At 38.4% G+C, this 19,460-nt stretch overlaps 1 protein-coding gene across 5 annotated transcripts in view; it reads left to right on the forward strand.

The window, feature by feature from the left end:
- The window catches only part of STAG2 (stromal antigen 2), a 69,827-nt gene extending 51,384 nt beyond the window's left edge, over nucleotides 1-18,443 (forward strand). For 4 of the 5 annotated variants that reach the window (XM_052673652.1, XM_052673654.1, XM_052673655.1 and 1 more), the window contains exons 20-34: nucleotides 1,471-1,541; nucleotides 1,887-1,974; nucleotides 2,079-2,159; nucleotides 5,204-5,296; nucleotides 7,699-7,873; nucleotides 8,267-8,406; nucleotides 9,444-9,545; nucleotides 11,258-11,406; nucleotides 11,680-11,808; nucleotides 12,157-12,362; nucleotides 12,761-12,950; nucleotides 13,035-13,148; nucleotides 13,711-13,837; nucleotides 14,160-14,237; nucleotides 16,533-18,443. In XM_052673652.1, coding sequence (XP_052529612.1) covers nucleotides 1,471-1,541; nucleotides 1,887-1,974; nucleotides 2,079-2,159; nucleotides 5,204-5,296; nucleotides 7,699-7,873; nucleotides 8,267-8,406; nucleotides 9,444-9,545; nucleotides 11,258-11,406; nucleotides 11,680-11,808; nucleotides 12,157-12,362; nucleotides 12,761-12,950; nucleotides 13,035-13,148; nucleotides 13,711-13,837; nucleotides 14,160-14,237; nucleotides 16,533-16,556 — 1,767 coding nt within the window. In that variant the 3' untranslated portion in view covers nucleotides 16,557-18,443. The remainder of the gene's footprint in view (nucleotides 1-1,470; nucleotides 1,542-1,886; nucleotides 1,975-2,078; nucleotides 2,160-5,203; nucleotides 5,297-7,698; nucleotides 7,874-8,266; nucleotides 8,407-9,443; nucleotides 9,546-11,257; nucleotides 11,407-11,679; nucleotides 11,809-12,156; nucleotides 12,363-12,760; nucleotides 12,951-13,034; nucleotides 13,149-13,710; nucleotides 13,838-14,159; nucleotides 14,238-16,532) is intronic. The other variant, XM_052673656.1, reaches the window with a different exon arrangement.
- The last annotated feature ends 1,017 nt before the right edge of the window (nucleotides 18,444-19,460 follow it).

Raw genomic sequence — 19,460 nt, forward strand, 5'->3', positions numbered from 1 at the left:
CCTGCTCTTGTAAATACATCCAGTATGGTGGTTTGCCTTCCTGTGCAAGTCAGCGAGTTGAGGATATGAACTGCTGTTCCTTTATATCAAGACAGTGATTCTTGAATCTGCTTTTGGACGAGTATCTTTTGGGAATTGGAGATATGTTTCAGATAAAGTGTGAAATTGTGGGACATTTTCACTCTGAGGCTTTGAAGCTCGTGGTTTTGAGATAGGTAGCTTTGTTGTTGTGCTGGGGTTCTCTTCAGATGTATTGGTGCCACCACTCTTGCCTCTGATTGCACACTGCTGTCGATAAAAGCTCAAAATCTCTGGAAAACACTTCCCCTGCCATCCTTGAATTACAAGCAGATGCAGATTTATTAGCACAAGAATATTATTTTGTTCTTACACTGTGCTAATTAGAAGAGATGATTTTCTGATACATTATTTAATGTGACCCTGTGGGTCTCTGACACTCAACTAAAACTTGTTTCTCCTCCTCTTTATCTGTGACAAGGAGCATGGGAAGCTTCTTTGCTAACTTCTGGCCACACCTCTCAGATGCAGACATACTTTTGCTGAGCTCTGCTCCTGTCCCTGCTGCTCATTGGCCAGAACTGGGACTCCACCCCACAGTCACAGGGTGCTGTGGCCTCAGGAGGGAGCGCTCCTGTAATGCAGTTATGTCCCATTTGTGAGGAATAGGAAGAGCAGGGGGTAAGGCAGGGAAATGGAATGTCGGACAGGAAGATGGCAAGTACTCTGGTGACACCCGCAGTGCTTTGATAATGCGAGGCTGCAGGACAGTAACATGCAGGGGACTTGTGTAGTCTCTAGCATGCTGATGAAAGCTTTCCATGACTGCAGGTAGTTTATCCTATGTACTTCAATAGATGCCTTCATGAACGTTTCCTTTCGGCTGCTTTTTTCTCTTCAAGTGCAAACTTGTCAGAACTTCTGGGGAGATTAGAACAAAGCACCTCCCATATCCCTCCCTCTTAAAGACTTTCTAAGACTTTGTGATTAAAGTAAGATTGAGGTACTGACCCGTGGCCCAACTAGTCCAGTATCTATTGTCTGACAGTGGCCTCTGCTGGATTCTTCGGAGAAAATGGAAGCACCTACATTATGCCTTATGTTCAAGTAGCCTGAGTTTCGTTTCTCCTTCTCTCTTGTACCCCTCCACGCCCTGCCCCCCAGCCCAGCATATTTGTCCTTATGCTGCTGACTGATTTCTAAACGTGAAGGCTGATTGCTCTCCCTGCAGTTTGGGGCATGCCATGCATTACCTTCTCTCTCAAACTCTTCAAATCTTCTGAAAACAAATACACGGAATTGATAAATAATTGAGATGCAGTTCTTTTTACTGTCTTCCCTCCATCCCTCTTTTATTATTGTTTTTTATGTTTTTTAATTTTCCTCTTTGAAGTTCCCTGGTTTGCTTGGTGTATTTTGTTTAGGGTTTCTTATGATATGTTTTTGAAATAGGGGGAGGAACCTGACGAAGATGATGCTTATCAGGTCTTGTCAACATTGAAGAGAATCACTGCTTTCCACAAGTAGGTAGAACTCTGCAAATACCTGTCAGGGTCCATGTTACATAACTTTGGTTGTTGTTGTAGCTTTTGTTACAAAATTTGATAGCTCTAAGTTTTATGCAACCTGTGTTGCATAAAAGCTGGAGTGCCATGTAGAACACATCACATCTCTTGAATACATTAAGAAATAAAAACCTGAAATCTGTTTTGTTTTGGGCTGGGTGGTGTGTGTGTGCATGTGTGTATCTATGTACACATGAAAAATGGATACTGAAAGAACTTCAGCTCTTAGCAATTATTAATATAAGACTAAATTACAGAAGTGATGTTTGTTTTACATTTCTGCTTCCTTTCTAATGCTTCCAGTGCCCATGACCTGTCAAGATGGGATTTGTTTGGCTGCAACTACAAGTTACTGAAAACTGGCATTGAAAATGGAGACATGCCAGAACAGGTTTGTAACTAAAATCTGCTCTTTAGGAACAGAAGTAAATAGCTTTTGTTGCTGATTTTTTTTTTTTTTTTTCATCTAACACGTTGTTTTCTTTTGGATTTCAGATTGTTATTCATGCACTGCAGTGCACTCATTATGTAATCCTTTGGCAGCTAGCAAAAATTACTGAAAGCAGTTCCACAAAGGTAGGCCCTTTTCCAGATGTATTTGTAAACACGCATTTTTACTTACCTGCATGTCATCTGTTGGGAACTGTGATGGAATGCATTAAAAATCAGAGGTGTTTAATTCAGAAACAGTTCTTCAGAATTCATTATTCCAGCAATGGAATGCTTGATGTTTAAGTCATACCATTTCTTTACATTACTGTGTTCTTATCATTGATGCATTCTGTGTTTAAGTTGATAGAATTTTAAGAAATTTTAGTAAAGAAACAGAATGCCTGTTAGTCTAGGATGGTAGCAGTGCTAAGGAGGAGTAGGAAACCACCACTAACACAGCAGCCTTACTACTCGGAGTACTTTGAATTTGTTTGCAAACTGAAATATTGATGACAAATCTGTGAGCAACAAAACCTGTGAGATAACAAGAGTTCACACGCTGTCACACTGCTCTGACTGCTCAGTTTGCTGCAGTCATGCTTTGTTGCTTTTCACCAGTCCTTTAAACGTGTTACATGAAGACATTAAAAAAACTAAGGTACATTAAAAAATTAAGCTACACTTGAAATTTATTCCTGAAATAGTGAGAGGGTCATTTCAAATTCTGTTTGTAGTAATCTTGCAGGACAAAGCTCGGGCCAATGCCCTATTTCCAATTTCACTTCATGAAATTGTGGAGGATTGTGGTTCCTTGTGTCCACACGATAGCACAGCTTGCAGAGTGGTGAGGTGGTTTGCTTTGTGAAGTGCCTGACGAAAGGAAGATGGTTTTTGGAAAGCCAACTGTTTTCTAACAGACTTGATGAGTTCCAAAACATTTTGATGATCTTTTAAATTGTTCTATAGGTGCATATATAGATGATTTTAATAAAAGATGGTGCATTCTTCTTTTTATGATAGCTTTCCACACCCCATAGGAAGGGTGAATGTTGTGCTCTTACACCTGAAATTTCTGCACTTTCTGTTATTGGAGTTGCTGATAATGCACCTTTTTTGTGAGCTGGAATAAGAAAATCCTTGAGATGTGTTTTTGTAGGTGATTTTTTTTCTAAATACTTTGCTATTGTTACAGTTAATTTAAGAAAAACATGTTGTGGACATCTGTTGTAGTTTGCTAGTGAGAAAAGCAACTACTCATCAATAATTTACAATCAGTAAATTGTATTTTTAAATGAATAATTCATTGTTACAACACCTTTGGTTTTTTTTAATGCTGATGATGTATGTATTTTCGCTTTTCTTGATTTTAGAATGTGATAATGTGAGCACTGAGTAGAGGGCAGGAGTGGAGCAGCATGCTGTGTAACTTGTGCTGACATTTTCTATTTTTTAGTAATAGAACATTTCTGTGAGATGTGGATCTTTTCTTTATATTTTCAGTCACATTAGGATTTCATTAGTCCAGTGAGTAACTGTGGCCTTACTGACTCAGTAATTTGAGTCAGCTAAATAAAAGATTGATCAACATCCCAATGTTAACGTGTACAAAACAGGGAATGTCAGATACAAAGTGCATAGCTGTGCTGTTGAGAACTCCTTACGTGAGCGAAGGACGTGGAGGCTTTATTAGCTTGTTCTTTAAGAGAAGCAGCAGTCTTTTTTGTAATAAGGAGTAAGATTTTACCACAAACCCAGAGACAGAAACTGAACTAAATTCTGGGGAGTCCTGTTGGAAAGGAAGTTTCACTTGGCTGTTTTGCAGTAAAATGAAATTTGTGATACTGTTCAGCAGGAATGAAAAGAACTTACTTGAAAAAGTAGACTTTATTAATACTATTTTCTGCTTCTGAATAATGAAGTCTGGTAAATAAAAGCTTTTGTAACTGTGGTTCAGAAGTGAAGCCTTTTTTGTTGTATTTAACTGCTTGACTGCTGCCAGACATACCAGGTACAAACAAAAGTTCAGTGTCAATGGAACACAACTGCAAAGAAGTTGAAGTGCAGCCCCAGAAGTGCCTAAACATACTGTGCCTGAAGATTTCAGTTCTGACAAAGGCAGACTGCTAACTGCATGCTCTTTGTGAACAGGGTGACTAAGTGTGGGGATTACTTTCATAATATGGGCTGCTTAAAATAAAAGCTACGTAGGCAATTTGATTTTTATTAAAATTTCAAAGAATATTTTTGTATAAAGGAAAGAATATTCTCCTGTTGGTAGCCCTCGGAACATCGTTAAGCAGTGAATGGTAAACGTTGAGAGAAAAGGTTATATGTGGTGAAAGTGTTCTGAAAACATAGTAAAAGAGTCTGTCTTAATAAGCAAGTTAGCTTGTAGCAGTAAGCAGCTGCTGCTCTTCTTTCTCCTGCTGAGATGAAGTGACACGTTGTACCAACGCGTTACCTGTTTTCTTGTTGGGAGAGACCTGTTGTGTTTTAGGTTGCATGACAGGTTTTTACATTTCTCAGGGGGATTCCTTTTTTGTCTGCCCCAATGCTGCTTCGTAATGTAACTTCCCCAGCTCTGTGTGAGCTGGAGTCTGTGTGTATGAGTAACTGAAGGAAGGACTCCAAGTAAGCTGCCAGTGCATGAAGATATTTGGTATTTGTGTCAGTTTGATACTTTACTTGCTCAAAATCTATTTCTCCAGAAGTAGTACAGCTGCTTTTAAAAATTAGTGCTTATTTTCTTACAGAAGGGAGGAAAGCCCCAGCCCTCATCTGGCACTGTGCTTTATCCCCAGGCAGAGAAATTAAGAAATAGTCATACCTTATAGGTGTGTCTGTTGTAGTCACAGCTACCTAACAGCCATCCTTTGGGGTGAATATTCACCTCATTTAAAAAGAAAATGCACCCTGCTCTGAAGTTTTTGTTGCTGTTACTTTTTTTTTTTCTTTTTTTTTCAATAAAGAGCTTTGTGAATTTCATCCCGTGCCTTTAGTACGTGGAGGATGACAGAATTGATGAAATTGCTACTTACTACTTTTGTTTCTGAGTTTAAGTAATGCAGCAAATTTTCATTGGCAACATAAGAGGTCTGTGGTGGATTGCTCTATGGGTGTGCATGCACTACATGTGAACATGAAGTTGAAAACAGCAAAATTGGTGCATTAAATCCTGTTCTTTAAAGGAGGATCTTCTACGTCTGAAGAAGCAGATGAGAGTGTTCTGTCAAATTTGTCAACACTACCTGACCAATGTAAACACTGCTGTTAAGGAACAGGTGAGTGAGAACATTAAGATTTTCTAATGTGATACTTCAAGCCATGTGAAAATATGAGCAAGATGACCTTTTCAAACTCAATTCTTTCTAGTCGCTTCAGCCAGCAGAAACTTTATTTAGAGTATGTTTGTACGTTTGGTTTTTTTAAAAAAATTTAATTACTGCTTTTACTTTTATTTAAACAATGATAGGCAGATGCACTGCATCAACTCTCCAGTTTGTGATTCAGGTAGGAGAATTCCATCTCAGGTCTTGGTTGTCATGACACGCATCTGTACTGGAGCAGCTTGTGGATTCCTAGACTGAGAGTTGGAAGGGATAGGAACAGCCATATAAAAGACAGAAGTTATCTTTTTCTTCTGTCTTTGAATGCTAATATTCCCACATTTCAGTTTTGCTGTGTATGTGCTCAAGTACTCAAGACCCATGGAAAAAACAGCTTTCCTCCTCTCACTCTAAACATATGGAGACATACCTGGGCAACTTCTCTTATGACTGCATAGTGTGTTGCTCAGTTCTTCGTAGCCGCAGGATTTTGTCTGGATCGGTAGAAAAAGGACGAGTGGTTAACATGCACGTGTTTATGGATGCATGCATGTAACCTGAGGGATTGCACTGTTGAGAGGCAGCATTTGTTTTTCTTGGTCTTCTGCTGGTCCACTTAGGCAGTGGTCATTTGTTAGCAGTATTAGTTAAGAGAGAATTGGAGACCATTCTGTCGAGCATTCAGAAGCCTCAGTAGTTATGTAGCGCTCACAAAAGATGAGATTGGAACTTGAGATCTAAAGAATTGAGCCATTGAGTAACATTGCAGATTTTGGTTGAGTTCCAGTGAATTGCCTTTTCATTTTATTAAGTCAGTCCCCCATACAGTTGTTTTTGATTGGGAAGAGTTTTTAGCTAACATTATGTCTGAGGAATCTACAGACTTAGAAGTGTGTAGGTGTTTATTCCACATGAGTAGTGCCTGTTAGCAGGTAGGAGAGAGAAGGGTCCATGCTTTTTGAAGAAAAACGCAGACATGAAGATGGGGGTTTAGTTTTTATTTTTCTTGTATTTTGAATGGAATTGAGATATTGAGAAAGTACTTGCCTTGAATTCGGAGGGTAATTGAGTCAAGGAATGGGTTCAGCTGCAGGGACTGGGTGTTTTTTGTTCTGTGTTCAAATAGTTTTCTGGCCAGAATGTTCATAGGAGTTTTAGGTTCCACTGAAGCACATGGATTTCTTATAGCAGGATTATTTCTAAGTGAATGCCATGAACAAAATTTGAACGCTAGAACTTGAGCCATCTCGAAATGAGGAGGAACTAAGCTTTCTTCTGTATGCAGTTGTGATTTAAACAAATAAAAAATAGGCAGGAGCTCTTTTTGCCACAAACGGTAAAAAAAAAAAAGCCTGGTTGAGCTTGAAGTTGAAAATCTGGTCTGTTTTGTCACACCAGTGCAGCTTTGCAACGTTTGCTGTAACAAGAATGTTCTCTTTCTGGAGCTGAGCAGGTGTGTTCAAGGTCTGAATTCTCTAGTATCAAAATCACAAAGTGCAGAGTGTGAAAATGTGAGTAACAAAAACTACTGAATCTCTCAGTAGGTCTCCTTAAAAGGCTGTGCAACTAAGGTGAATGCCCTGGATGTTAGAACTGCCTCAGTTGTGTACCTGGTGTAGGTGTTTTCCCCTTCTAATCCTGTGAAAGGGGGCTTCAAGAGGAATGCATTTACTTCCATGACTGGGAAAGTGATGGTATTTTCTTTGTGGAGTTTGAGAACAGATCTGTTCATTAAAGTGGAGGAGATTAGATGGATAGGTACATCATGAAGCAGTGTATTGTCCTGACCAGTGTCAGTCTAGGTGTGGGTGTGTTCAGACTTCGTGGGGATGCAATACAGACGTTCACATCCTGGGTCAGATGGAAGTTTGCCAGCAAAATGAAAGAAGTTGGTTCCTTTTTTGGAAGCAAGATGAACCTAAGGATCTGAAAGGGTTGAATGACCTGAGTTGTGCTAGATGTTTTACCAATGTGATTAATATATATTTATGTATTCAATTTTAAAAAGCAAAAACTGGACTATTCTGTGGTTGATGCCCCAGAGTTCTCAAGTGACCTCATGTAGCATTCTTCTAGCAGAAAGTCTTCGTGCTCCTCACATTTCATTCTTAAAATACTTTGATATTTAGCTGTCTTCATCCATGCAGCATCTTCATTTAGATGCCTGATCTCCATACAGCTGCCTCATGTAAGGAGCTCTTCATGTTTTAAGTTCCACTTGGCCTCTTTAGTTGATTAGGACTTAAGAGGCCTGTGTGCACCACTGGGATCAGTGGAAATGCTTTATTCTCTGTTTAAATAAATTGAAACTAAACTCCGCTTCCCAAACAAGTATTTACTAAGGTTTCTTTTGGTAGGCTTTCACAATTCTGTGTGATGTTTTGATGATCTTCAGCCATCAGATTATGACAGGAGGACGTGACATGCTGGAACCACTTGTTTACACTCCTGATTCTTCACTGCAATCTGAGCTACTCAGTTTTATTTTAGATCATGTCTTCATTGATCAGGATGATGATAATAATAGTGCAGGTTGGTACAAAACGTTTCCTTCATGCGATTTGCTTTCTAATTAATTAATTAATGCTCTTTTTTTTTGCCAATGCTCTTTTTTTTTTTTTTCTTCTGGCTGTGGTAATTGTGCATGAGCGTGGAGACAGGTTTGACCTCTAAATGTCAGCAGCCTGCTAAAGCATTTTATGTTTTGGGGATGCGTAAGGTGGTAACCATAAAAATTTTGTTTCATAGGCACCAATATTACGTGTCTCAAGAGGAGAGACTTGTCAATAGGCACTAAAGCACGTGGCTGTCAGAACTGAGATGTTGGTTTGTCTAAATGCTGACCACTGGCCCACATTGTTCTGTATTACGCTTAAATTAGAAGTATTTAAACCCAACAGTTTTCATGTTTCAAACTCTTTCCAGATGGACAGCAGGATGATGAAGCTAGTAAAATTGAAGCATTGCACAAAAGAAGAAATCTACTTGCAGCTTTCTGTAAACTCATTGTATATACTGTGGTGGAAATGAATACTGCTGCAGACATTTTCAAGCAATATATGAAGGTAAATCTGAATCTTAGTGGTGATACTTCTTAGAAGTATTAAAGTACAGCAACTGAATTTTTTTAAATTGTTTTTTGGTTTGTTCCTTGTGAGATAACTGGATAAACTCCAAAGCAGTTTTGTAGGCCTACTAAAGTTATTCTCCTTGAGAGGGGAAAAATGGCTGATTGTTTTACAGTTCCTATGTAGGCAGTGGGGAGGGAAGAAGGAAGCCTGATAATTATTTTGTTTCTAGTTAATGTCTTTTCTTTAGTATGTCTGTTTGATGGTCTGCTTTTACTAGCTAGAAGTTTAGCAAGATTTTTAAGAATCTTCTCACAGAGATAAACTTTATGTCTGGCTTCATTAAATAATTTAAGCTTGCATTTTTTGGAGGAGAAAAGAAAATTGATTTGCAAGTTTTCTTCCTTCCCTGCCCCCCCCCCCCCCCGGAAAGAATGTGCTCTTTATATCTGTTTCTGTCTATGTTAAATATAAAATCCCTTCTTAGCTCCTGAGATTCACAGCTACACAATGAGTTCTCATTTTGTGAACGTGTTAAAACTTTGCTCCTTAGTGATTACATTAAAAAAAAATAAAGATCTGGGCAGCCTGCTTTTGCCTGAGTGCCCTACATATGTTTTGAGTCACTAAATAACTAATTGGGTTTTCTTTGGACTTCAGATACTTAGGAAAATGAACAGGCGACTTCATTGGAAAAATTGCTATAAAGTTTTCCATAAGTGCTTGCATTAAGCAAAGAAAATAATTTAAAAAAAATCCTCCCCATCAGAGTCATAACAGCTACTAAAAAGATTAGATTCTAATCTCATACCCTGAAGGTGGTGAACATGTGTCATTAACAATTGTGTCATGGCCTTGAAGATAAATGGGTCGTTCTACCTCTAAAGTAATACTAGTGACATTAAACCATAATGTCACTACAAGCGTGAACATGTTCGTAATTTTTTCCTTTTCAGTGTCTGAATTCTTCTTTCAAGTGTAATGTTTTCAACTAAAATCAAAAGCTAACATATTGTGTGATTTTTTTTTCCTAGTATTACAATGACTACGGTGATATTATTAAAGAAACAATGAGTAAAACAAGACAGATAGACAAAATCCAGTGTGCTAAAACACTTATTCTTAGCTTGCAGCAGGTAAGAATGATTTACAATATTTTATGCATGAAATTCCATACAGTATATCATGTGCTTAATAGCTCAGGTGAGGTAGTAATGAACAAAGTCTTAGGAAAGGCAGGGAGAAACAGATTCAGACTGAAACGTTTTGTGCAACTATTTGAAAAACTGGTGAAAGCTTTCCTAAACGTTGTTCTGCTGAAAAGTCTGTAGAAGACTTTTTGGCACACACCAAACATTGCAACTGTGTGATACCTTGTTATTCTAAAACAACAATGTAAGCCACAAATTCAGAAATGTGTTGTGAAATTTCTGGTTAACCTACTTGTGAACAGATTAACAAGCAAAACACTTCATATTGTGTTGTGCTGCACTTCTCCACACTCTTTAAAACCAATCTTAGTCAGTCAGTATTTCTGATGCGGTAGGGATTTGAAATCAAATCATGTTTTACTGCTCTTTTCAGTGAATGAGCTTTTTTGAGAAATTCAGTCAGGAGTTGGATTCCTCTGCTTGCATGAGCCATCTCCAGGAATCTTATTATTTACAGTATTGAGATCAGATCAGTAAAGCACATTACTGCAAGCCACTTTAATCCAATGTAAATCTTTGCTATTGTTGAAAGGACAAAGCTATCCCGATTTGTCCTCCTTCCCCACCCCTTTATTTAAGCACTAGAGTTCATGCAGTTGCATTAATCTAGTTGAGAATTACCCCCAAAAAATCCTTAATGAAGCCCCTAGACTGATCTATCCGTATGGATATTATTGCCAGTACAGGAGAAGGATGACACCTTTATTTTTTGTAGAGCAGCATGACTTTAGCTGGTGGAAACTGCAACACAAAATAGGCAACTGAAGTCTGTGTTGTCCTTGTACAGGACAGGACCTTCTACAGGACCTTTTGCTGTACTTTTCACCAGAGTTTGCAACTACTTGTGATAGCAGGAGAATTCCACCATTGTTAATCTTTTCTGCCCCATATATTTTAAAGGAAAGATAGACAAAGTAATAAATATAATTACATGCAAAATAGGAAGGCAGTCATATCACTCTAATGGGCAGTAGGAATGGTAACATGAAAGTTCCCAAATATTTAACAATATTTGGTACCTTCCAAATGTAAAAACACACAGCCTGCCCACCAACTAAAGAGAAGCCACTAAAGCCAAACCACGTTAAATGTGTGAGCTAGCATTAACATAGAAACTGAGCAGAGAAGGAATACTGAAAGTGATGGGGATAAAGGGAATAACTGAGTTGGAGTGAGCTGCAGCAGCATAAAAGAGCTATGCTCTTGTGGTCCAAAGTCAACTCAGTCTGGTTTTATTTCCGTCATTATTCTCATTTATGAAAAATATACAAAAAATGAGTTCAGTAGGAGTAGTAGTTTGACAAATTGTCATAAAAATGCCATGTTAGACTTCAGCCCATTTGTTTCATTGCTGTCAGTGTGCAGATCAGGGAATCATAGACGTCCCGCTCAGGGAGGGGCTGAAATCTGTTGTCTGATGTATTTGGCCTGACGCAGTCCTTGAGATGCGTGCGTTGTCCAAGCTGGTCTCAGACAACAGGAGCCTTATCTGAGCTTTCCTAAGCCTGCACGTTTCTCTGTTGGGTGTCAGGCTGTAAAATCACATTTTACTGAAACTTAACTTTATGAAGCTTGTGCAGAACTTGTCATAATCTTTTTTAAAAATAAACTAAAATCTCCTTTTTCATTTCAAACAGCTTTTCAATGAAATGATTCAAGAAAATGGTTATAATTTTGACAGATCATCACCGGCATTCAGCGGCATAAAGGAGCTTGCTCGACGTTTTGCTTTAACATTTGGACTGGATCAATTGAAAACAAGAGAAGCTATTGCTATGTTACACAAGTAATTGTGGGCTTTGTATTACTTCCTCATTCATAAACGCTTCTCGCCCAGCGTGGTTGAAGTATTTCTTTGGGCTAATGCTGTTAGTTTAATACAAACAGCATCAGCACTACAGGTGTTAACTTTATGTCACCTAATTCCAACTTAGGTGCTGACTGTATGGTTGCTTTCTTGAAATAGGGAAAAAGTGTCCAGTGTTGATAGCATCACAGTTCTTAGAGCTTCTTCTTCAGTTTTTGCCTTAACGTTTTTTTGTTTTTAATGTTTTCTTAGGGATGGCATAGAATTTGCCTTTAAGGAGCCTAATCCACAAGGTGAGAGCCACCCACCTCTGAATTTGGCATTTCTTGATATTCTGAGTGAGTTTTCCTCCAAACTTCTCAGACAAGACAAAAGAACAGTGTAAGTATTTTCTTGGTGTCATTGGTATTTGTAATGATAACTGTAAAAGGTATGCCTCTGAATATGCATGTGTGTGTTGCAGTAACTTAAAATAGAACTTCAGGATGATAAATACAACTTCACAGTGAGGCAGTCATGTATAATCATAAAGGATAAATTGTGTTTTGCTTTTGTTTTCTCACTTTATGGTGGATGAACAGAAATCATGGTCTGAGTTTCTCATTACAAGGCTGTTTTGTTAAATAGGTGAGAAGTCTCAGTGATGATTTCAGTAGTTACTGATCTTGACAAAGTAATGTCATGTTGCAGGTATTTGGCATCTTTCTAATTAATGTTTTCCACTTAAAGGTATGTTTACTTGGAGAAGTTTATGACCTTTCAGATGTCCCTACGAAGAGAAGATGTGTGGCTTCCTCTCATGTCCTACAGAAACTCTTTATTAGCTGGTGGGGATGATGATACTATGTCAGTAATTAGTGGAATTAGCAGTCGAGGATCTACAGTAAGAAATAAGAAAACAAAGCCAGCAACAGGGAAGCGGAAAGTACCTGAAGGTAGAACTTTTCTCATTTTAAAATACAGCAGTTACTCAGAAACTGTATTTGTTGATCTCTGTTTGTTAGCTTGAGTGAATTGGCGTACTTCAATGTTGTTGTTTGTTTTTTTTTTAAAGACAGAATAAGTTTGTGAGCTTTTTGGTGGAAAACCTGTTCATCTGAGGAGTTGGAATAGCATTAACATTGAGGCACAAAAAGAAATAGAGGCACTGCGTTGTATTAAGTTACAGAAAATAAAAGTATTCTAGGGTGCTAGCCAAGGGTTTGGGGGTCACGTGAGAATTTGTGAACAAAAGTTAAAGAAATTGTCAGTAAGCAGGAAGTACATTTGGTAGATTTACATGTTCCGTTTCAGACAAGTTTAAAAAGGTTTAATACCCAGTGTTTCCTTCTAGCTGAAGAAAGCAGCAGTAGTGACAGTATGTGGATGAACAGGGAGCAGACAATGCACACACCAGTCATGATGCAGACACCTCAGCTTACTTCCACAATAATGAGGGAGCCCAAGAGATTGCGACCCGAAGAGAACTATATGGGTGTCTATCCTATGCAGCCTGAACACCACCAAGCTCCACTGGATTACAAGTACGTAACCACGTAGGTCTGCATTGTGTTAGTGTTCATACACAAAACAGTTTTTGTTTAAAATAGAATAATGGTCTTTTTAAGCACGCAAGTAACGTGGATGTTGGCTCAAAGGCAACAGGAAGAAGCCGCACGACAACAACAGGAGAGGGCAGCGATGAACTACGTCAAGCTGAGAACCAACTTGCAACATGCTATGTGAGTGAGAGTGGAATGTGACTGTGGTAGTTTGGGAAGGGTGTTAAACACGGCATTACTCTTAGATGTCTTATGAGGGACACGTTCTGATCTTTCAGTGTTATATTTCTGCCCGTGCCGTACTTACATTTGACCTAGAATTGACATAAAAGCTGGGAGTTGTCCTGTAGAACTAGATGGATTGTCATGCAGGTCTTCTGTAGAACTTCCCAACTTAGACAGATATTCCTTCTTGCCTTGTCAGAAGGCGTGGAAGAAGAGAACTAGATCATTTCTCTGTTGAGCATGAATAGTTTCGTGGAAGTCTCTGAACTAGATGTAGTTTTGATGTGCTTGTTGATTTCTCCTGCCTCTCAGTACCCATTTGGAGGAGTCTTGCAAAATTTACTCTTAGAATCTTCTAGCTGGTGGAAAACTTCCTTTAATAGTAGTTAGGCTTTTATTGAATTACTTAATATCTATCTGAAGGATTTGTCATTTATTGGGAGTTTTTTGCTGAACATTTTGGATGTTCACGTGCAGCTTTGGTGCTAAACAACATGCCTTCTCTTTTCAATTGCAGTCGGCGTGGCACAAGTCTAATGGAAGACGACGAAGAGCCAATTGTGGAAGATGTGATGATGTCATCAGAAGGGCGAATTGAAGATCTCAATGAAGGCATGGATTTTGACACCATGGACATAGACCTAGTAAGAAACTTACTTGTCCTTTTAGTTTGGTGTAGATGCGGGTTTCTGCTTTTAAAGTAAGGAGGCTGGAATCGAATTTTCCTTTTGGTGAAACAGAATAATTGATGTTAATCTCTGCATTCTTAAATGGCTGTGCCACCGCCTGTGTACATATTCCATTTTATTTCAAACTGCCACACTCAAACACATAATAACAACGGAAGAAAATCCGTGCCTCATAATTTCTTATCCCTTAAGACTCAGCTTCATTTATTACAATGGAAGCACTTCACATATATGTTCTGAAGTCACTGTAAGGTGTTTATTTGCTTACTTTCTATAGCCACCATCGAAGAACAGGAGAGAAAGAACGGAACTAAAACCAGATTTCTTTGACCCCGCTTCGATCATGGATGAATCGGTAGGTTAACTTACGTAAGAGGAAAATAATATTAAATCAGTCTTAAGGTTACAGCACTCTCTTCAAGTTTTAAATGGGAAGAATGCAGTCTTTACACTGTCTTCAGTATCCCATTTTGGCAGACTGGAACAGCCGATGAAATACTTTTTGCTGTAATTCAGCTTTATAACTTCTAAGGTATTTACACGTTCATAGGATTTTTGTTCTTAACACTTCACATGTAGCTGTGTCAAATTCAGACATCTTCATACTTAAGAAAAAGATGCAGAAGTTAGCAGAGCTTAAAATAAAATAGAATCAACAAAAACCTGCATACGCAATATTAAAGCAACTTCCCTGTTACAATGAACTTAGTTGAGTGACTCTGATGGCATTGCCAATTGTCAGTGTTGGATTGTTTGGGATTTTTTAAATTGCCATATTAACTTCTACTCATAAGTAAGATAATGAAGAAAATAAATAATAGAGACAATACAGATCTATGTTTATGGAGATGAGAGGTATTTTTTCTTTCCATATGAAGTTTTAGGTCCAAAACATCCGAAGTCTGTAGTTTCTGCTTGCAGTTGCCCTTTTTTCCGACTTGATAAATCTGCAGTCTCTATTCTCTTTTAAAAAACTGCATGAGGGATTCCTTCTGTCTTGAACCACTCGTAATGTATGCAGCCATTTTTGACCTTGTGTAGCTGGTACAAAATTACACTGGAAATAACAAGCTGCAGCAACCCAGCAGAGGACAGTACAGCAAGGCTTCCTGGGAATCTTGGACAGCTTGGTGGAATTTGGAAGACGGTTACATATTTTTGCAGTATTGTTGCAGCGTGAATCTGTTCTTGTTATGGGAGAAAAGAAGTCCTAAAAACTGTTTTAAATGCAAATCCATATATTTTGTGCTAGTGCTGATGAATCAGATTAGGCTGTGCATCTAGCTGTTGTGTGTTCTTGAAGTAACAGCCAGAAAGTTAACCAGTCTTCTGACTTTCTGTTTTAGAATAGCTCTTCCCTTCCTCCTCTTAATTTTAGTTCATTGATCTGTGAAATACCAGTCATTTTTATTCTGGCAACACTGAAAATTTGGTCTTCTGCGGGTGTATCTCACTCAATTTCAGTAACCTTTCAGCTTTTCAGTTTCAAAAATTAAGAGCGGGTTTTATTTGTTTCCTGTTAGCTAGTTTTCTTCCCTGTTACTTTATCGTCCCATGTAAGCCCAAGACTTGCGAGGCACTCCTTGGCTGCAGTTGGGCAGCATCGCCACACGATGGCAGCCAGCTACAGCCTCATTGCTCTGCAAGCTGTGGTAGTCGGTTCTGAGGCTGTGGCAGCGTCCTGCTTGTCTGTGCCAGAAGAAGCTGTAGTGTGTTTCTGCAAGGAAGGAGAAGTGGCACACTGAAATAAGTCGGTGCAGTCAGGGGGACACGATCTAGCAGTCATCCCAGTGGCACATAGCAGGAGTGGTTGACCTGGAAGCAGGACTGCATTGAACAGCTGCATCACAGAGGAGAGCTGCTCTTTAGCATAAGCTCCACCTAAATGAATTTAACTGCCTAGATGGGGAAGCTCTATTAATGCTAAGAATAATTTGTCTTAAAGTAGAGCTGTGATTGATCACTGGGTATTTTGAATGTTTGACATATCGGTGAGGATGCGTGCTTTCATTGGCACAGAAAATAATGTGGCTTGCTTCCACGCGGGAAGTGGAATCTGATTCTTTGCCTCTGGAAAGCTTTCCATTTAATCATGTAGCGTTCTGAAGGACAGTACTTTTAATTCTAGCTGTTTACGGGTGTTTTGCTTTGCTTTTTCACTCTTTTCCTGGCAGAAATACTGTTTTTATTACAAAACGTCAGGCTGGTGTCCCAGCTTGGTGCTGCAAGCTGACCTGTGGTTAGGAACATGGGCATGGCAGCAGCCAGCACGTGGAGTATCTTGTCTCAGGCTTAGTTGCCAAGAACTGCACACCTGATTTCAGGTTAAGACCTATAGAATTGCTGTTGTCAAACAAGTCTAGATTAGGCAACTAATTAAAAATGACTTTGTGGTTATTATTTAAAGTAATTAAAGCACAGAATTTAGTTTGTTTCAAGTGTGGGGGAAAAAATTTCTATTGAATGAGGAGCCCTTTCCATATGATGACATGAATCAGAAGTGTGGTAAATTTGGTTTGGAGGAAAAATAAACTTACAATGCCTTAACGTATCTTCAAGTGTCTTAATCTTAAACCATATGTTAATTGCTTTGCTTTTGTTAAATGTGTAGTAGACTACAAATTGACACCGTTTCTAACTTTTTTTTTAGGTTCTTGGGGTGTCAATGTTTTAATACCAGAGCAGCAAATAAATCAGTGGTGAAGTCATTTTCTAAGTGGAAGAGGAAGTTTTTTCAATACAAAATTGTGGTAGATACAGTGAAATTCTGAACAGATTTTTCTCTAAGGAGAATGACATGCTTTCAAGATCAAGTGCATTGAAGGGGCAGTTTTGTTTGCCTGCAAAAAAAAAAAAAAAAAAAAAAGAAAAAAAAAAAGAAATGTAAAGGACAAGTAAACAATTTGAGGATAAGCTACACTTTTTGTTGGAAAAATCAATATTTTATTTATGTGCTACCAGTTTATTTCCGGATCACAAGAAGTATTCCCTCTTAGTTTTAACCTAACAGTCTGAGAGGTGTTTGGTACAGATTTGAGCTCCTCTCTTCATCCATTTGCTGGCTATGGTAAATAAGCACGAGCTCTGCTGGATTGCCGTTCCATCCACGAGGCGCAGTGATAGGCGGATTGGTTTTCTTGTGGCCTGAGAGCCAGAAGAGTGTCAGTATTTCAAATTAGAGGCAAACTTCAGCTTGTGTGGATTACGAAAGCGTTATGTGGAGCAGAATTATAACCGCTTTTTGATCTAAAACACTTCTATTCCAAAAGCTTCATGCTAGCCTTCTCAGAAAGGTCCAGAAACTACGAGTGACCAGAAGGTAACAGGTCTCAGTCATGCTTGCCCATTTCCAACCCTGAAAGTTTGCTTGTCCTTTAAGAAAAATGTAATGTTGTGAAATTCCTTCCAGTAGTGCCACTGTATTTTGTCTCCAAATAAAAGAAGCTTATTGTAGTATGTTTGCAGAAAAATTCTAAACAAAAATTATACAGCTTATTAGAGTGTGGGAATAGGGATCTAAATTTTAAATAAAATTATATATATATATAAATTGGTGCTGATTTTATAATTGCGCAGTTTGTTTAGTTTTTTCTTACTTTTAAATTCCAACTTAAAATTATGAGGTTTCAGAAATATATTGAAAGTTTAACAATGTTTAAAAATAGAAGAGCATGAGAAGTCATGCTTTAAAAATGATTTTTAAATTTGTATTTTATATTGTTTTATCTATCTGTCTTTGCAAGCAGTCTTCAGGTTAAAGATACTTCTAACAGGTTACAGTACATTTCCTCTGTATGTAAATTAGATTGGATAATAGAAATTCATAAACAACCCATAATCTTCTTTGAAAGCTAAGCTTTAAACTTCATTTTGTGTCCATTCACAAATAAATTAAATTTGGTCTAAAACAGAGAGTGGATTTATGCCATTTTGACATCGACTCATTTTGCAAGGCTTAGGCAGCTAGACATCATCTTAAAGGAAATATTAACTTATATTACATATGTATATTTTTTGTCAGTTGTCTCTCAGTTCTCCAGGTATATTATTTTAATCATTCCATGCCTTAATACGCTTGCAATACAAGGATCTCCCAAACGGGCGAACACAAAAAGGCTTCCTGTTTTTAGACTTGGAAATCAAACATCGGGCTGTGGTAGCCAAAAACCATAGGGTGTCTAAAGGATCACGATGAAATGTAATTATTTTACTAAATCACGGGATAACGACAAACTGGGAACTAGGCCTGCCTAACTCATTCTGCATAAATAAATACTCATGTCTAAAAGTACTGCCTATATTGTTTTTCACACCACTGCATTTAATAGAACTGCTGAGAGGACTGTATATATGATTTTAAACTTAAGTTGATTTTTCTTACTCTTGAAGGAGTGTTTCTTTGTGAAAGCAGTTCTTACAGCTTTGTTTTCAACCAGCTAAAAATGTTTTATATATTTACCTTAACCTGTTGTCCTCCACATTCTATTGTCCTAATTGTACTGTTTTCTGATTTGTATTTATGTCTTGAGACAGTAACTTTTTGAATAAAAATAAACCTGCAGTATGTTGTATGTTTGATCTTTTTAAATCGGGGATAGGGGAGGCCGGTGAAGAAGGGGGAACGAGTGATGCAAATGTTATGTTTATAGAAACCAGAATCTTTTTCCATGTCTTTTAAGTGTTTGTCTCAGAGTTGGGATAATGTATGGAAAAACTGCACTGTTTTATATTTGTAATAAATTGTACAAGTTTTTAAAATGTGAATAAAGCACTAATTGGGTTAATAATTTAAAGTAGAAAAGTTATGCAATCATGATTGTTTGAAATATGCTTTGAGTTCAACTTGTTAAAAGAATCAGCGGTGTAAATACAGAGCGAGCTTTTCCAGAGGTTAGTACCTGCAAATAAAATTTTTAACATTTGTATAGAACTTTTACATGCCCAGAAATGGATGGTTAATTATTTTTGTGTTACCTTTCCTAAAGCCGTACCGATAGCCTTTGTGCTGCTTGCTTCTTCCTCCCACCTTTGGCCTGAGGTTCCTCAGAGTGCTGTTGGTCCTGATGCTGTCCACAGCCAAGCGGGGCCGCTGGTAAGGTCAGCTGGAACGGGGCTGACTGTACGCACTGCTGTCAGCCCTTCTGTGTCTCATGCACCTGATAAACGTTGTCAGCTTAACTGGCTGAGAGAGGGGAGAAAGCTCCTTTCTGGTAGAAGCCCTCAAGGGATCCCTTGTAAAATCTTACTGCTAGTGCTCCTCGTCCCTGCGAGTGGGACTTTGTGCTTCCTCACGACACTCCTGGCTAAATCTTGCCGTAAGTTCAATAATAATATCTCCAGGAACATGGTTTTAGTAGGTCTGAGTTGATAACGCAAGGAAAATACCCTCGCTGTCCCATGTACAGTCTGTTCTAGTCGGAGCTTTGGGTACAGATGCCTGTAAATGAAAGAAACCTGACTTTGGAAAGGACGTGTGATAAAAATGTAGAGAACAACAAACGCTTCAAAGAAAGTGGAGGCTGTCCTCTGATTCACTGAGGAGGCCGCAGGGAAGGTATTGAGGCTGAATGAAACTGAA

The sequence above is a fragment of the Tympanuchus pallidicinctus genome, unplaced genomic scaffold, assembly GCF_026119805.1.
Source record: "Tympanuchus pallidicinctus isolate F22 unplaced genomic scaffold, pur_lepc_1.0 scaffold13, whole genome shotgun sequence".
Lineage (NCBI taxonomy): Eukaryota > Metazoa > Chordata > Aves > Galliformes > Phasianidae > Tympanuchus > Tympanuchus pallidicinctus.